Consider the following 18,723-nt stretch of genomic DNA (forward strand, 5'->3'; position numbering starts at 1 on the left):
TTAATTTAGCTCATTGAAGTTCAGTGGCTTCTCCCCTCTGGACTGTAGAGGAATGGTTGCGCATGCGTGGATTGGATCTCACGTTGACTCACCAACTCCCATTGCTCAAATAATAATCAAACTTTGCACAGGTAAGTGCTCGTTTAACTCTTCATCATGGTGCATAATCAAAGTAAACCACATCACAGGCAGGAGCGATTGCTATCTAGTACCTTCGGCTCTTTTAGGTCAACAGCTTCACTGTCATGTCCAGTGAACACACTCAAATTACATATTACTTACATGTCTTAGCAACGATTCTGAGAAAGAAAGACAGGAATTTGTGGAATTCCTGTGGCCAATGTGTCTTGTCTTACACTTTTATATTTTATAGGAGTATTCAAAATACATACATGATTTGACTTCTACTCATTAAAAATGGCAAGCTGAGAAACAATATATCACACCCACATGTTTAACCACACCCACTGTTCTTCTATAAGTTGCAAAGTGACTGAAGTCAAGAGCACCTACCAGGGCTAGATAGGACATTTGAATCTTCTTCATTTGAGCTTAACAATCGTAACAATTTTGATGGCTGGCTGTCATCCAGAGGGAATAAATTGATATAGTCCTGTTGAAACAGAAGCTCACCAGTGAAACATAGAAATGAAATTTATAATCAAAACAATGATACATTGAGTGGCAAGCCCTATACAAATTGTTATGTTGAATACAACCATCAAATAACACTTTACCACAATGCACAATAGGTATAGCCCGGGAAAATAGGCCAACTCCTCTTCCCTTTTTAAAAATTGTTATTGATGGGTACAGCAGTGTATCTCAACTGAAGAAACTTTTTTTTGTGGCCTCCAATTTTCTTTGCTGGCTTTTGAAGGAAATAACTTTGAATGGAAAACAGTTGGTAGTTGGCTGCCCACTATTAACATAACTGACTCATTAAAACTCCAAATTTACACCATGGCTTGATAAATTTGCAAAGCACGGATGCAAGTAAATAATAGTTATGATACTCAACATAAATCCCGACCTTGTGGATGACAATCTGACATTCTAGTGCAACATCCCTTATGTTGTCGGTACAATTTTTCTTATGAGCATCTGTTCTCAATGTTATTGGTAGTAATGCATTTTGAACATTCCAAGATGTGAAAGTTGTAATATTAATAGAAATACTATTCACTCTGGATCAGGTGCCATATTTTTCATAATTTATAATCAGTTCCAATGGTTATGGATCAATTTATTAATTTTCCTAGCAGAATCAATATCTGGTTGGATTTTATCATTGAAGTGGAACTGTTCTCACCTCAATATCTTCTTTGTGTCTTTTTCTCTGCTTGGCTGTGGCCTGACCCTTGTTATGTGAGGAATGGGAGCTCAGGGCACACCAGACCGACAACCTACATTAAACAAAGGAAATAGGTAAAATAATGGAATTTCCCCATAATCCAACAATGAATTACGAGTGAAATAAAACTCAAAGAAATATCTAGTGCTATAACCATGCGATCAAGATTTTATGATTGGAACTTTAATTGCCCTATTCCCCAATGATTGATACAAGCATAACTTTACCCGCCTTTTAGGTCGGTAAAGCTGAACTTCACAGTTAAAGAATGCACAGAGTAGAATCCTTGTTCCTTAAACACAAGGCCCTGGGAGGTTTTCAAATTATGCGAGAGGCCAGTCTTGCCAGGCATATCTTCAGAGAATTCCCACATCATTTTGCTTGGGAGTCATGCCAGGTCTTGACTTTGGACAATGCGCCCACCCTCAAAAATGAATTTCCAGTAGAAGTCTAAAAATCTGGATGCCAGAAATCTGGACCATCCAAGAAGCTGGACTTTTTGAAAATTCTCAAACTTTTTAAACTTAGCGGGCTTTTGTGTGCGTGTGTGCTGTAATTTCTACGTGGTAAAACCAAAATGTAAACAAATAACCTTGAATAAAATCTGGATCGTGCGCTTTAATCACATGTGAATTGTTCAATTACAAATTTAAAACTGAAGCACAGGGGTAAATAAAAGAAAGAAAGTGTCTTTGTCCCAAACATGATGGAAAGAACTGTAAATCTCTGATATTCTGTGAGAGGGAATCCAATGTATAAAGGTCAAACCTGGTATGTGGTCTTGAGACTTGCCTGACAACGTTAGACTTGCACAATTTGGAAACATCGCACGATCTCACAATTATCATTAGTTGAAAGAGCAATGTCTTTTATTTCTTTTTCAATCTTTTTATCAAGTTTAAGATTAATAGCATAAGAATGATAAAGATTGGGATTGCATCAACAGCAGTTAACATATATAACCACAGACATCGAGCCTCTCAAACTCTTAAAGGCCAAATATGAAAAGGAATCAAGTTTTATTACAAAAATATCCCCATAAGAAACAACAAAGAAAACAAAAACTGGGCTACCACGTTTCAGCAGTTAAACAATTATTTTGTGGTTAATTCCACTCCCTTACACTCACCAAAAACGATTAGGAAAGGATCAACTTACATCACGTGAAAATGATGATTAAATGGCCTCCTTGTTTCTTCAAATTTAACTAAAGGGTCAACAGTACCACTTCCAATTTATTCTAAATTTAAACATGCTATAGTTTGGGAAAACCATTGAAACATAGTAGGTGGTTTAGGGTCTTTCCATTTGAGTAGAATGGATCTCCTGGACATTAAAGTAACAAATGCATGTACTGATAAGCTGAAGCAGACAAGTGGCCAGAGTCATCCAAAAAGTGCAGAAATAGGATGAGGTTGTATGTCAATGAGAAAGACTGCTGAAATAATATCAAAAATATCTTTGAATAGTTTTTCAGGGAAGGGCAGGACCAAAACATATGCGTCAGGGAAGCAACCTCAGAATGACATCTGTCACAGATAGCTCGTTTTTACTCCCATATAGACCCCAACTTATCCTTGGACATACGGCCCCTATGAACTACCTTAAACTGTATCAAAGAGTGTCGAGCACACATTGAGGAAGTGTTCACTAATTGGAGAAATTTCTCCAATGTTTCTATTGGTAAAGGGATCTGAAATTCTCTTTCCCATTCATTCTTAATTTGGTCAGAAATCACTGGACATAATTTCAGGATCAAATCATAAATTGTTGCTATTAAAAACTCTTCTGAAAAGGGTTTAAACATAACATTTTAATCAGTAACTTCATTCTAAATGTGGTATCTGAAAATTAGATAAACTGGCATTTAAAAAGTTCCTAATGTGTAGATATCTGAAGAAAATCTGATCTAGGCAATGCTCAAAAGACAAGAGACAGTTATTCGTAAATAAACCACAAAGACATACCGTTCCTTTCATATTCCATAAAAGAAAAGCTTGTTCAATTATGGACAGTAGGAAGAAAAAAAATAGATAGGACTTGACAAATTTGTTCAGTCCAAAAAAAAACGAAATTGAAACCATATTCGTATTGGATTCATCATTTGTTTATTCACATTAATGAGTGCAAAGGGGAATGTAGCCCCTAAAATGGAAGCCAATAAGAACCCCTGCACAAACCTGCGCTCAATACTCACCCATCGTGGACATTGAATTTCATCCAAATTCAATCCCGAATTCAATTATGGGTTACTTTTCAATCATGTTCTTTTAGAGAACATATAATACTACATATGTAAAAACTACATTTTTGTCAGTTGATGGAAATTCTTTATCTTTAAGGATTTATGTTACAAGCCCACAACATTTTCAATCAATCAGAATAAAGTGCATTGAAATGGTGAAAATAATTTTAAAAATACTTGGCAAGTGCTCTTCCAGGTGGATCCATGAGCATCTGCCACTTTAAGGAATTGGTCAGGAGCCCAGGTAGGATATGGCCCAGCAGGCCTAAGGTGATTTGTTGCATGTCCAAGCAAAACACACTATGAAGGAGCTCAACAGCTTTGTAACAGTGCTCTTTCCTCGTTTCTTTCAATAGTTCCTAAAAAGGAACAAAATGTACAGGTCAGGCAATTATTTGGTAACAGAGTCAGTAATTATTCTTCCTAAGAACAGGCGAGACAGGCTGAGCAATAAAACTCTTGGAAATTACTTTTGGGAAGATATTGTGATTAATGCTGAATGTACAACTCATGCACTGGATACCCAGACCCCTCTATATTCAAGAATTCAACATTCTTTGACTATATAGATAACACTTTAATTTAATTTAGCTAAAATGGACTATTTCATATCTTCCTCACTTTAAACCAAACAATGGATTTTCCCCCATCCTTGACTGACAGGCTCCCTGCTCCAGGGAGGATTGACTAACTACAATTCCAACAGTCAAACTGCTGATTAAAAACTGAGGTGGACTTAAATATTTTTTTAAAAAGGAAATTTAAGTAAAAAGAAAAAAAATAAATTAGAAAAGTAGTTATTACAGTTTAATTTGTCACTGAGTGAAAAGGGGATTAAAAATATTCCATCACACAAAGCGAAGGGCAATGGTGAGAAGCAGGAAAGCACTGATTGTGAAAATGATAAAGGCCTTAAATTCGAATTACTTGCATAACTGGAGAAAAAAGAACATTCTCTTCCTTCTTCCAGACTTGTATAATCTTGGTGCATCTCCAGTTTGGGAATCTCTGGCCACATAGAATCAAAATGTTCTTCAACATATATTTTTAGGTTGAATTAAGTTAGGTTATTAATGTTGTATTGTAATTATATTATTTTATTTTATATCTTTTCTTTAAATGTAATTTTTCTTTTTATTCCTGTGATAAAATCTTTAAATAAAGTTTAAAAAAAACCATTAAAAAAAATCATTTTATCTCATTTTCAATTCTAATCTCCTAAAGTCATAAAAAGAAATAGTAGTTTGCATTTAGAAATAGTTCAATAGTACAGAGATACTAATCCTGTTACATAAAACACCATCTAGAATAGTTCAATTTTGGACCATGTGTAGCGTGCATGCTACGCAGAGTGTGGAGTAAGAACGACACACACACAGTCGAGTTGTGGTCGAAGACCGATTTATTGGACTGCAGGCTCTGTTTATATCCGTGGTTTTCAAACTGACCCAAAAAGTTACATTCTACCTTTAGTAATCCCAATGCCATAAATGCTCTGTGATTAGTAAGGGATTGCTTAATGTGGTATGTGAGTGGGAAGGGAAGGTTGAAAACCACTACTCCACACCCAAATGTTACTGAAATCTTTTGCTTGAGAAAAATTCTCATTGGCCCATTTCCTTTGGAGTTCTGAAACCGTGCACATAACGAGCCAATTGGGTACGATTAAAACAGTGGTTTTCAAATTTTTTCTTTCCACCCACGTCCCACCTTAAGCAATCCCTTACTAATCACAGAGCACTGATGGCATAGGGATTATTTAAGGTGGAATGTGAGTTTAGGGGGAAGTTTGAAAAGCACTGGTTTATATTCACTCCTTGCCTCTGATGACAGGAATGGCGTCATCATAGTGCCGGCCTCCAAATGGCTGGCATTCACACCAGGCGGGAGGTCACGCGGGACGATGGCTGTTGGTCCCTGAGGGACCCTCCCGATTGTCATATCCGCCGGCCATTTTGAGAGTAGGGACATGACTTGGTTCACGGGCCGCTACACGACCCGCTCCTCCCCCACCCTTGATCTGGGCCATCAGGGCTGCTTTTAAGTGTCTGTGGAACCGCTCCACCAACCCGTTGGCCCGTGGGTGATATGCTGTAGTATGGTGGAGTTGGGTTCCCAACAGTTTGGTTACCACTGCCCAGAGGTAAACTGTGCTCCATGTTGTAGGTGAGATGCTCCGGGACTCCGAACCTGGACACCCAGGTGTTGATTAATGCCCTGGCGCAGGTCTTCATGGTCACATCAGCCATTGGGACCGCCTCCAGCCACTTTGTGGAGCGGTCAACCAAAGTGAGCAGGTATCGTCCCCATGGGAAACCGGTAGCGGCCCCATGATGCCGATGTGGACGTGGCTGAACCTATGCCGCTGTGGCTCAAAAGTCTGGGGAGGTGCTTTAGTGCAAGTTTGCACCTTGGACACCTGGCAGAGCTGCAGGTCTTGGCCCATTGACTGACCTGTTTGCAGAGCCTGTGCCAGATGGACCTGCTGGCCACCATCTTTACCGTGGTTCTGATGGCTGTGTACAGTGTCAAAAACCTGCCGTCTCCATGCTGCCGGCACGATGGGGCAGGATTTGCTGGTGGAGATGTCACAGAGGAGCATCTGGTTGCCAGGGATGATGACAACATCCTCCAGCTGCAGCCCAGAAAGTGCCGTCCTGTACACCAGGATCTCAGGGTCATCATGTTGTGCCCTGGCTAGGACTGAATAGTCTATGCCCTAGGATAGGGCATTGATGGTGGGTCAGGAGAGTGCATCGGCCACCACGTTGCTCTTGCCAGCGATGTACTGAATGTCTGTGGTGAATTTGGACACGTAGGAAAAGTGCTTCTGCTGCCTGGCCAACCTCGGGACAGACACTTTGTGGAAGGCAAAAGTCAGTGGTTTGTGGTCTGTGAAGACCTTGAATTGTCTGCCTTCCAGAAAATATCAGAAGTGGCTGCAACACATGTATATTAAGAAATATGTGGCCCAACAGTTATAGCAATGGTTTTACAGCTGGAAAATCTCTTGTTTCTAAACAGAATATTTATATTAACAAACAAGGTTGTCATACTCTTTCTGAAGATAAGGAATGAGTGGAACATGCAATATTAAATGCTTACAGTTCTCAGAAACAGAATTTGTCATGAACAGGTCATGAAATTTGCTGTTTTGCACAGCTTTATAGTGCAAATATTGCTATAAATTACATTTAAAAATAAATAAATTCGTGTAAAATAAGAGAAAGTGAGGTATTGTCTGTGGTTCATTGCCCATTCAGAAATCTGATGGCAGCGGGGAAGAAGCTGTTCTGGTGCCGCTCAGTGTTCACCTTCAGCTTCCTGTACCTCCTTCTGATGGTAGCAGTGTGAAGAGGGCATGGCCTGGGTGTTGAGGATAGAGGATGCTTTCTTAAAACTCTGCCTCTTGTAGATGAACTAGATGCTGAGTGGCAAGTCAGTGATATTGCACCTGGTGTGGAGCAATTGTGACAGCAGACAAATTGCAGTGGATCCAGATCTTTACTTAGGTACGTGTTAATTCTGGCCATGACCAACCTCTCAAAGCATTTAATCACAGTAAATGTTCGTGCTACTGGGCGGTAGTCGTCGAGGCAGCTCACCCTGTTCTTCGTGAACCCCGGGATGATTAATGCCTTTTTGAAGCAGGTGGGAACCTCCAACTGCAGCAATAAGAGGTTGAAAATGTCTGAACACTCCAACTAATTGGATGGCGCAGATTTTCAGTACCCTGCCAGGTAAGCCATCAAGGCCTGACGCCTTGAGGGTTCACCCTCTTGAATGATATTCTGAGGTTGGCCTCAGAGACAAATATCACAGGGTTGCCAGCTTCTGAAGGGATTCTCATTTTCAAAACAAGCATAAAAGGTGTTCAACTCATCAAGTAGTGAAGCATCACAGCCATTTATGGCGTTCACCCTTGCTTTGTAGGATGTAATGGCCTGCAATCCTTGCCACAACTGGCGAGTATCTGATTCTGCCTCTAGCTTCCCTTGGAATTGCCTCTGATGCTGAGATGGCCTTCTGCAGGTTTTATCGCGACTTCCTGCAGAGATTTGGATCAGCAGCCTTAAATGCCATCAATCTCATCCTCAGCAGGTTGTGGATCTTTTGATTCATCTATAACTAAAGATTATTTGAATGCATTCTATAATTATATTTGCTGATAGATGCATTCAGACCGATATTTTATATCAATGGAAATCAGAAGTAAAGGTTGCCAGGTAGAATAAATATCTTCAAGATTTTCACATTCACGTTGCAATGGAATAGAATGCTTCAAGTGGAAATTTGCACAATTGAAAAATAAGGAGATTTTCATTTCAAAAGTTACAGCCATCTACAATGTGTATCAAAGTCATGTATAGTGGTATTCAGAACTTAGAACAAACTGTTTTATTATTTCAAAATAGCTTAATCCTAACAGAATGCAATTCTATAAACATAAGATTAATGCAAATCACTCCACACGTCTACCCACCTTGACTAAGTTATTGCAGAACCAGTATACACCTCCCATATGCAGCAGTGCCTCAAATACATGGATGGAACGGCTATCCACCCAGCCCTTATTCAGTATATTGTTGAAATTGGTAATGAGCACCTCCTTAATTGGCTTCTTCACTGGCAGCAGGTTGCGGTACGGGATAGGGTCCAGATTTGCTGAAGGAAACTTTATGGAGGTTGCTGTCTGCTGCAGGACATCAGCACACATCTGCTCCAAGATCAAGCTCATGATGGCAACTCTGAAGGAAAACAAAAATGGGAGCATGAATGACAGGTTTTCTTGGTAACAGTGAATAAACTGACTCAGCTTAGACATTCCAATCTAATAATGTACTAAATGCAAATTATCCATTGATTGAAATTGATCAATTGAAAACATTCAATTAACAGATTTTACTGTTCTGAACTTTGAGAATAGATTTTTGAAAACAGCACATACAAGATTTCTAAATTGAGTACAAAAGCCAAAAAGTTATGCTAAATGCATACAGAACACTAGCTTAGTTGGAGCATTGTATCCGTTTCAATGACCACACATCAGAGGACATGAAGGTTTCATAGAGCACAAGGAAGACATTTATCAGGATAATAACAGGAATGAGTGATGGCAGTTCTCTACAGTGAACAGAGAAGCTAGGGATTTTATTCTTAGAGACATTTAAAATCATGAGTTGTTCGTTAAAAAATGGCAATAAAAGGACTGGTTTAAGGTGATTAATAAGAATACAAGATAAAATCTTTTCATGCAGTTATGGTTTGGAATGCTCTAATTAAAAATGTGACATATTTAACGGTAGTATTTGAAAGAGAAATGGATAAGCCTGAAGGGAATTAAAAACTGCTTGAAGATGGAAGACAGAGAAGAGAAATGATACTAAATGGATTGATCCTTGAAGGAATTGGCGAGACTTGATAGGTGTGCATTTTGCCCTTTCAATGATTCTAAGGTAGGAGTTACAAACAGTCACAGCATTTATGGACCAGGGAAGTAAAAAAAAAGAACCATCTTTCAATTTATCTTCCAATGCCTTTTTTTCAGATAATACACATGATTGAAGATTCTTGTCTGTGAAATGGAGCAAACTATGTGGACTCCTGTACAATCACTCTAACATGTTAGTAGGGGGTACTGGCAAAATTAAACAATCTTCAGCAGAGGGAGTAAAGTAACGGAGAATAATTATCCCAAAAAGGCCCTGCTTCAGTAACCTCAGCCACCATTGCCAAAGTGTGTTTAATCACAGGAGTACCAGCCAGTCACAAAACACAAAGAAATGAAGGTTCCTTTGGAATAAGAATATACAAAACGCACAATATTTATATAACTGGTTGTAGTGTACGCGCTACGTGGGCAGGAGAAAAACTACACACACACACAACAAACACCAAAGCCTTGAAGTTGAGACTGGTTTATTGCACTGGCCATCGCATTTATGTGGGCCCCAGGTGCTGATGTCAGGGCCCAGCGTCATTGGAGCATCTGGGATTAGCTGGCATTCCCACCACAGTTCACGGTCTTCCTGCCATGTGGGAGGTGACCTGGGACGACAGCCGATGTCACCCTCAGGACAGCGTCGTTGGCCAGTCTGTGAGCCGGTCCACGTCTCCATGTGCAGGCCACTACATGACCCCCCCCCCCCCCCCTCAAAACCACCAATTGGGCCGTTGTCCATCGACTTGGGCGGTCTGCTCGTGACCTAGGGGGAGGAGTGGCTGGTTACAGTTCAGATATGCCAACTTCAGGCAGTTGACGGTAAAAAGTCTCCTCCATAACACTGATGTTGAGGATGGAAGTGGAGCCACTGTCCCTGACGACCCTGCAGGGCCCTTTGTAGGGTAGTTGTAGGGGCAGCCGGTGTGTGCCCCTTCACACAAACACATATTGACAAGTCTCAAGTCCCTGGGGATGTTATGCTTAGTTTGGCCATGTAGTGGGGGTTGTCACAGGATCAGGGACCCTTGTTTTCGCCACAAGTTCTCAAGGGTGGTCGTGGGGTCTCCTGGACATTTGTCAGGAGCCAGGAACTCCCCCGGAATGATTAAGGACGGGTCGTAGACCATCTCCGCTGCTGAGGCTTTGAAGTCTTCCTTCAGTGGTGCGAATCCCCAGCAGGATCCAAGGCAGTTTGTCCACCCAGTTCGGACCCTTGAGCCAGGCCATCAAGGCTGCCTTGAGGTGCCTGTGAAACCACTCCACCAACCCATTGGCCTGGTGGTGGTACACCGAGGTGTGGTGTTGTGTTCCCAGGAAGTTAGCCAGTGCTGCCCAGAGCCCAGAGGTAAATTGTGCGCCCCCCGCCCCCCCACCTGTGGTTAGGTGCTTTGGGACCCCAAATCTAGACACCCATGTGTCGATGAGTGCCCTGGTGTATGTTTCTGTGGTAGGATCAGCCAGTGGGACTGCCTCCGGCCACCTCATGGAGTGGTCAACAGTGGTAAGTAGGTATTTTGCCCCATGGGACGTGGGTAGTGGCCCCACTATATCAATATGTACATGGCTGAACTTGCACTGCGCTGGTTCAAAAGTTTGTGCGGGCTCCCTTGTGTGAGCCTGCACTTTTGCGGACTGGCAATTCGTGCAGGTCTTGGCCCACCTGCTTAAGGAGGCCATGCAGACAAACCTGCTAGCCACCATCTTGACCGTGGCTCGAATTGCAGGATGCACCAGGTTGTGTATGGCATTGAAATCTGGCACCTCTATGCGGCTGAGACGATGGGGAGGGAGCTGCTGATGGAGACGTCATACAGTAATGTCAGGTTATCTGGGCCGACTGGGATGACTTCCACCCTGAGACAAGACAGCTGCCTTATACACGGGGATCTCAGGGTCCTGTTGCTGTGCTTTGGCGTAAGTCACATAGTCGATCCCCTGGGACAGGGGGTGTACCAACTTGATTGAGGGACGTGACAGAGCGTCAGCTACCACGTTGCTTTACCCCGCAAATGTGCTGAATGTCATTGGTAAATTCGGACACGTAGGAGATGTTTCTGTTGTCGGGCTGACCACAACACCAATACCTTATGGAAGGTGAAGATCAGCGGCTTGTTATCAGTGAAGACCTGGAATTACTGACCATCCAAAAAGTAACAGAAATGTCTTATCACCAGGTACAGCGGCAATAGCTCTCGGTCGAAGGCGCTGTATTTGAGCTCCGGGGTTCGGAGGTGCCAGCTGAAAGAGGCAAGGGGTAGTTGCCACTGGCCTTCAATGAGCTGTTCCAGTACGTCTCCTATCTCTGTGCTGGAGGCATCGACCGTCAGGTCCAGGGTGGATCAGGGGTGGCATTGGCCTGTGCATCTTTATCGTTAAGGAAAACCCTTGAAGACTCATCATTTCAGCTAATGTCCTTTGACTTGCCCGCCATCAGCGCGAAAAGGGGGGCACGTAATGTGAGCCACTGCCGGTATGAATCTGTGGTAAAAGTTTATCATACTGGCGAATTCCTGTAGCCCTTTTACTGTATGTGGCTTGGCGAAGTGCTGGACCACTTCATCCTTTTTGGGGAGGGGTGTTGCCCCATGTTTGTTTATTCTGTGTCCCAGGAAATCAATAGTGTCCAGGCTGAATTGGTACTTCGTGGGTTAATTGTCAACCCGAGCTCACTCAAGCAGGTACACAGTTATCTCAGGTGGGCTGCATGGTCTTTGCGGCTACAGCTAGCAATAAGGACATTGTCCAAATAGATGAACGCAAATGGGAGGTCCCAGCCCACTGCGTCCATCAGCCGCTGGAAAGTTTATGCCATGTTTTTCACCCCAAAGGGCATTCATAGAAGCCAAAGGGGGTTATAATCATGGTCTTGGGGATATCCTGGAGGTGAACTGGGATTTGGGGGTACCCCCGGATAAGATCCACCTTGGAAAACACCCATGCCCCTTGCAGGTTGATAGCAAAGTCTTGGATGTAAGGAACGGGATACCTGTCAGGTGTGGTGGCCTCGTTGAGGCAGCAGTAGTCCCCACATGGCCTCCACCCCCCTCCCCTGCTGTTTTTGGCACTATGTGGAGGGACTGTCGGAGCGCTGCACAATCCCCAGCTCCTCCATTTTCTTAAACTCCTCCTTTGCTGGACTGAATTTTTTGGGAGAGAGTTTGCGTGCCCTGGAGTGGAGCAGGGGGGCCCTCCCTCGGTCAGAATATGGTGCCTTACCCAGTGCTTTGGCTCGACCGTGGAGAACTGTGGTGCTACTATCGAGGGGAACTCTGCCAGGATGTGGGTGAACTCGTGGTCGGAAAGCGTTATAGAGTCAAGGTGGGGCTAGTTTGGTTTCCACCAGAGATAGAGTTTGAAAGCTTCTGGCGTGCACCGTGCCGTCCCTTGAGATCTTTGAGCAAGCAGTGGGCACGAAGGAAGTCGGCCCTCAGGAGTGGTCGCTACACTGTCATGAGGCCCATGTAAACTGGCTGCTGCCGAACAGAAAGGGGATGGTGCAGGCACCAAAAGTCCAGATGGAGGAGCTGTTGGTCGCCTTCAGCGCTGGGCCCTGCTTGCCATTGTGGGTTTAGAGGCCTGTGGTAGGCAGGACACTTATCTCGGTGCTGGTGTCGACCAGGAAACGCCTGTCCAACAAGGAGTCCCAAACATAGAGGAGGCTATCATGTGGGCCAATCGCTGCAGCCATCAATGACGTTTGGCCAGGACGTTTCCCAGAAACCCACAGGGTGGGTGGCATCGACGGGCCTCCGCACCCCATCGCTGATGATAGTGGAATTGTACCAGGGTATTAACTTGCCTCTCCACTAATCTTTGTCTTGCAGTCGGCTGTTCGTGGGGCTTGCTGATGTGGTCTACAATGGTGCGGTCTACAATGGTGCTCTCAACTGTATGTCCACCTGGACTGCAACCCTCCGGTGGGGTGGTTGATGAAGTCCTCATCCTTGAGTAAGAGTTGGATATCTTTGGGCAGTTGCTCCAGAAAGATCTGCTCGAAGAGCAGGCAAGGTTTATGGGCCTCGGTCAAAGTGAGCATTTTGTACACAAGGGTGGACGTGGCCCTGTCCTCCAATCCGTCCATATGCAGCAATTGGGCAACACGCTCACGCCAGGAGAGCCCGAAAGTGCAGGTTAGTAGCTCTTTGAGGGCTGCGTATTTGCCTTGCTCCGGAAGCTGCCGTAGGAAGTCTCTGACCCTTGCCGTTGTGTCCTGATCAAGGGTGTTCACGATGCAAAAGTATCTGGTGTTGTCAGCAGTGATATGTTGAAGCTGGATCTGAGCATCAGCCTGCTGGAACCACACATGTAGCTGCAACACGCACAATGTTAGGAGCCTGAGACCACACGGATGGTTGGTGGCTCCGCCTGGTATGCTGTCTCTGGGTCCAATTGCCGGTTGGACCAGTTGGGGGGCGGGGGGGGGGTGTCACCAATATAGTGATCGCGCTACGCGGCCAGGAGAAGAATGACACGTGTACCAAAGCCTGGAAGTCGAGATTGGTTTATTGCACTGGCTGTCACGTTTATATGGGCCCTAGGCGCCGATGTCAGAAGATCGTGTCATCGGAGCGCCGGCCTGGGATTGGTCGACGTTCCCACCACAATTCGCTGTCTTTCCACCGTGCAGGAGGTCACCCCCAGGTCTGTGCGATCGCCGCGTTCGTCAGCCATTTTGTGGGCCAGTCTGTGCGCGGGTTGCTACATAGTAGCCATAATTGTGCTTTTACTTGGAGAAATATTAAGATGAATTGATTACCACAAAATTGAGAAGTAATAATTCTTTGTGATTATGCAATGGAATACAAAAGATTTGTTGAGCTACAATCTGCAATGGTAATCCAAGTGAAATCAGCAAATATTTGATTATTCATGAGCCAGTAGAAAGATTAATCTAAATGAAGGGAAAGCATACATAAAAATGAGATGCAATCTCTTCATGCTCATTAATCCATCCATGGACTAAAAATGATAACACATTTTTAAGTAGCTATCAGTGGTGGAAGGCGATGAAGCACAATGCTTCGAGTCATGGGGGCAAATAAACTCGCAGATTTGACTAGTTTGGGTAGAGAGCAGAATTCAACATTTTTCTTGACAGGAAATGAACACTATGATAAAAACATCTCTCCCCGGCTTAGCTGGAGTACAACCTAGGCCAGTCTCAGAGTAGAACTAAGACAATCCTAGAAGCAAAGCATCAACTCCCCATTCAGCCTTGGAGAGCTCGTTCAAGTTTACCAACCAAACAGCTGAAGAAAGGAAATAAAAATATTTGAAGTCAATCTTCAAAATCAAACAGATTTTCCATGTTTCCCCCCCACCCCACTCCTCCATCAAATCTATTATGCAATGAAATTACCTTTCATTGTAGAATTGAAGGGTATTCTCTGCATAGAGTGGTGTTACAAGCTGACAGATCATTTGCAATGGTTTCTCACGTTCCTCCAAACCCAACATCCGAACATGCGCCACCAACCATGCTACTGCACAGATTGCCATGCTGCAAATCTTCCCCTTGATATTATCAGTGATTTTCTGGTTCAGAAGAAATCAAATGAGTCATACAAATTTATTCTTTCTAACAGGGCACAGAGCAATTGCATGGGTCTAGGTGTAATAACTACTTTTTCCACCTTAACATGGTCAATGGGACACGATCTATTCCAACAGGCTCCTGAAACAGCTCCCATTAATCCTGCCCAAGCACTCCTGCATTTGTGCAATGAATGATAGCTCAGACAACATGTTTCTAGAAAAAGCTGGAGCTCATGCAAATCTTTTCGCAATTGTATTGATCAACTTTCAAACCCATTTCCTCAATTTGTGCTAATTTTAAGGCACAGAAAAGGCCAGAACGGATTTGACACAAAAGCAGTTCTGTATAATGCCTAATGTAACAATTAAGAGCAGAAAAAAAACACCTCTAGTCTTCAAAAAAGATGAGATAGAATAAAGGGCAAAGAATAATCAACTAAGGTTCAAAGTAAATAGAGGAAGGAAACTATCAACACACTTAGAACAAAGCCATGAAATGATTTCTTGAATATTTAGATGATATCTGTGCACCACCAGAATAAGACAATAGCTTTTTTTTAAAAAAAAGTGCAGCAAGTTTATTGTACAAATAAATATATCCTCACTTTCCTATACTATTAATGTTAGTCATCTCATTTTTAAAAATGTTGATGTCAGTAGGGGTATGCAGCTTCACCACTCTCAGAGGCCTTCAGCTCCTCACTCACTTCACTATTCTTTATGCTAGTAAGATATTCCACTGAAGTTCCTGTAAAACCTTGCTAATTCTCCTTTACCTAATCCAGAGGTCATTCTACTGCCATCTTGGCACTAGCTAAATTTGTATGGCTTAAATGAGCAGTGTCTCACCAATTAGACCCTACACAGTGATGATGGTGCAATCCGAAGGCATGAACCTAGAGTCAATGTTTGTATTTCTGATATTGACAGCAACATACCGTGCCGAGCAAAATCCAAAAATTACCTGCACAGCTTCAAACGTCAGCAACCCATGTTCCCAAGCATTGAGGACCTCTAGAATGGCTGCTGGTGTACAAGAACATACTTCGTGCCACTTCACCTGGCTTGAGAATAAAAGAGTTTGATTCTTCCAAGTATATATTACACATTGTAATCCAAAGAGTAACATTGTAACAGGGAGAACAGTTTTTTGTAAAAAGCACAGAAAAGAATTGATAGCTTAGCCAAATAGTTTGAAAGCTGCCAATTAAGAAATTATCAACTCATAGATCTTTTTTATATTAATGGAAGTTGAATAATATGGATGTCAAGCAAAATACCAAAACAACACTAAAATTTATCAACTTCTTCTCATTTCTCGCAATCTGCTGGCTAGTTCAGACACAAATGACCTCTCCACTTTCTCTGATACCTTTCCAATATCACTGAAGAAACTCATTCAGAGCTTGTGTAGATATAGCCAGAGAATTAGCTGCTATGGCTTCAATGACCTGTCACCTCTGGTGTCTCTCAGAAATCTACTTCTCGTTTTCATCTTCAGTTCTTCAAAGCAGCGTTATCACAAAACAGGTTTTCCATACGTATAATGCCATCACCTAGCTAAACTTCAACTCTTTTTTCCAACTCTGCCATAAATTCAAAATGTATTAAATATCCATAATTTTAAGCAGCAAGTCCGTTGAATTGCTAATGTCAGAATATTCAAACTAATTATTGGATAGACAGATGTCAATGACAAATCCACACCAGAAGCGCCAGTCTTTGGTCACAGTTGCCAATTGTTCAGCAAAGTCTTCATTGCTTTTCCCAGTATTTATCTGGTTGTTTGCAATCTTATTTTAAACATACTCATTCTAGCATCTGTAAGTGCCTATATTCATATTCACCCACTATCCCCGCTCTTACTGACTTGCATTAGCTCCCAGTTACGCAACATCTCAACTAAAAGTTTTACTTCTCTTTTCTCTGATCTCTTCAGCCTTCAATCCAACCAAGATCACTGCAGTTCTCCAATTTAATTTCCTTGAACATACATAAATTTATTCACTTCACCAAGATCCTAAGCAATAGTGAGATCAGGTTAATTGTGCGTGCCTCTCTTTCCTCCTCGAAACCTCTCTCAAGCCAAGATTTTACCCATCTACCCTAGATTTCCATATGTGGTTCAATGTTAGATTCCGCTCGACAACCACATGTCTTCGAACATTTTGCTGTATTTAATGTTCTTTATAATACAACTCAGATGTGATGCTTTCATTGTTTTTTTGATGAGATGCTGATATCTCATTGAGGTGGAAATCACATTGATACTTTGTAGAAAGTTAGATAGCATGTGGTGCATTGAACATTTTCTATAAAGCGACATATTATAATAGCTCAGTGAAATGTCCTAGAGAACTGGTGCTTAAAATGATGAATATTTAATACATTTTTAGTTTTTCCTCAGAACAAATTATCCTACCTGACGCACAGGTATACTGAACTCTAAATAATCTGTACTTTGAAAATAAAAACCAAGCAAAAATAATTAAAAAAAAAACAGATAGGAACATACACAAGTTTCATTTCAGCAGAAGAATTCAGATGAGACATCAATGACTCCACTTTAGTGGGATCTGCACGGAACCCCTGCTCTGGATTTAATATTTTCCCTTCTTCAGGCATGCAAGTCAGCATCCATGTCTCAAAGAATACCACCTCAGCTGACGTGCAGGGCTCTGACAGAATTACCTGGAATCAAAACAAAGTTTTGACAAAATTAGAATGAAATCATTAACGCAACAACAAAAATAAATAAAATGTCCGTTTATGGGTCAACTTTCATGTCCATAGGATGTAACATCATAAAAGTCTTTTTTAAAAAAAAGGGTATGGAATGAGGAAACAACTATCACAACACTGAATACAAACCCTGTCAGATTTTTGGTGTAATTAAAACATCAAACTAAGCATCAGGTGTGAAGAAAAAAAAAAAAAAAAAAAAAAAAAATTGCAGCCAAAAATCAGGAAATAGGATACAAATATCTTATTTATGGAAGCAAATGCTCAGTTGTTTGGTACATCCATTATTACAAGAATCTTGATTGAATTGGGAATGGCAACTGCCAAATGTCAAGGGTGGCACTGTTAGCGTGGCAGTCAGAGAGTGGCAGCAACCTGGGTTTGAATCGGCACTGTCTAAGGAGTTTTTACGTTCTCCCTGGGTCTGCCTGGGTTTCCTCCGGGTGCTCCGGTTTTCTCTCACCATTCCAAACTTAACAGGGGTGAGAGTCAATTGGGTGTAATTAGGTAACACAGGCTAGTGGGTCAAAAGGGCCTGTTATTATAACTCTAATGGATGTTGAGATCATCAATTTAAAGTAACCATGGCGAAGTTAACTTTCAAACTATACTTCTGTAGAACTTAAGAAAATGAATAAATAGGGAGAAAAAAAATCAATTTCTTAATTTATTCAGCCTAAAGGATTTGCTCATTACTTACATAAAATAGCAGTGCTCTGAAAAACTACAAATTGACAAAACAGGAAACATCAGTCAGTAATGTGAGAGTCTGGGATAGTCCGACCAGGTTATCAGCGATAAGAACTGTTGTTTAAGTACAACTGACCAAATTATGCAAGCTAATGTAATAAATCAAGATTAAATTTTCAGAAAAGATCACTTTTGGATGGAGAAACAAACTTTCACTATTCCTATGCACGTTAATGCTTAACTGCTTCAAATAAACATTTCAATAACTGTCAAAATCTCAACAATAGCATCATAAATTGTTTTTGGAAATTAGTGTTAAATTAGCATCATTCACTGGAATTTCAGCAATTGGAAAAATTAGAATTGCAACTGTGAAATGGAGATCAGAAAGCAAAACGACAGCCCATCCAGTTTGCTGAAGCGATGACCTGTGAGTCGACATGTTTCATTAAACACCCTGGTTTACCCTACTGACCAACTCCTAAGTTCAGCTATTCTGTAGCCGTGTTTGGTTGCTGCATTATGGGAAGGATATAGATGCTTTGGAAAAAGGGTAGAAGAGGCTCATTAGGATGTTGCCTGGATTAGAGAGCTATGTTGAGAGGGTGGAAAAACCAATCTTTTTTCCAGAAGTAGAGGCTGAGAGGCAACATGATAGAAGTTTATATATTTATGGGTGGCAGAGATTGGGTAAATATTAATTTTCATTGAGTG

The 18,723-nt window shown here is 42.0% G+C and overlaps 1 protein-coding gene across 5 annotated transcripts in view; it reads right to left on the reverse strand.

Moving 5' to 3' along the window:
* Window positions 1-18,723, reverse strand: part of med24 (mediator complex subunit 24) — a 114,616-nt gene that overhangs the window by 37,174 nt on the left and 58,719 nt on the right. For 4 of the 5 annotated variants that reach the window (XM_069906767.1, XM_069906766.1, XM_069906765.1 and 1 more), the window contains exons 17-24: window positions 18,020-18,043; window positions 17,093-17,268; window positions 15,542-15,641; window positions 14,402-14,577; window positions 8,083-8,347; window positions 3,777-3,958; window positions 1,313-1,406; window positions 514-613 (exon numbers count right to left, since the gene is read on the reverse strand). In XM_069906767.1, coding sequence (XP_069762868.1) covers window positions 514-613; window positions 1,313-1,406; window positions 3,777-3,958; window positions 8,083-8,347; window positions 14,402-14,577; window positions 15,542-15,641; window positions 17,093-17,268; window positions 18,020-18,043 — 1,117 coding nt within the window. The remainder of the gene's footprint in view (window positions 1-513; window positions 614-1,312; window positions 1,407-3,776; window positions 3,959-8,082; window positions 8,348-14,401; window positions 14,578-15,541; window positions 15,642-17,092; window positions 17,269-18,019; window positions 18,044-18,723) is intronic. The other variant, XM_069906768.1, reaches the window with a different exon arrangement.

The sequence above is a fragment of the Narcine bancroftii genome, chromosome 12 (genome assembly GCF_036971445.1).
Source record: "Narcine bancroftii isolate sNarBan1 chromosome 12, sNarBan1.hap1, whole genome shotgun sequence".
Classification (NCBI taxonomy): Eukaryota; Metazoa; Chordata; class Chondrichthyes; order Torpediniformes; family Narcinidae; genus Narcine; species Narcine bancroftii.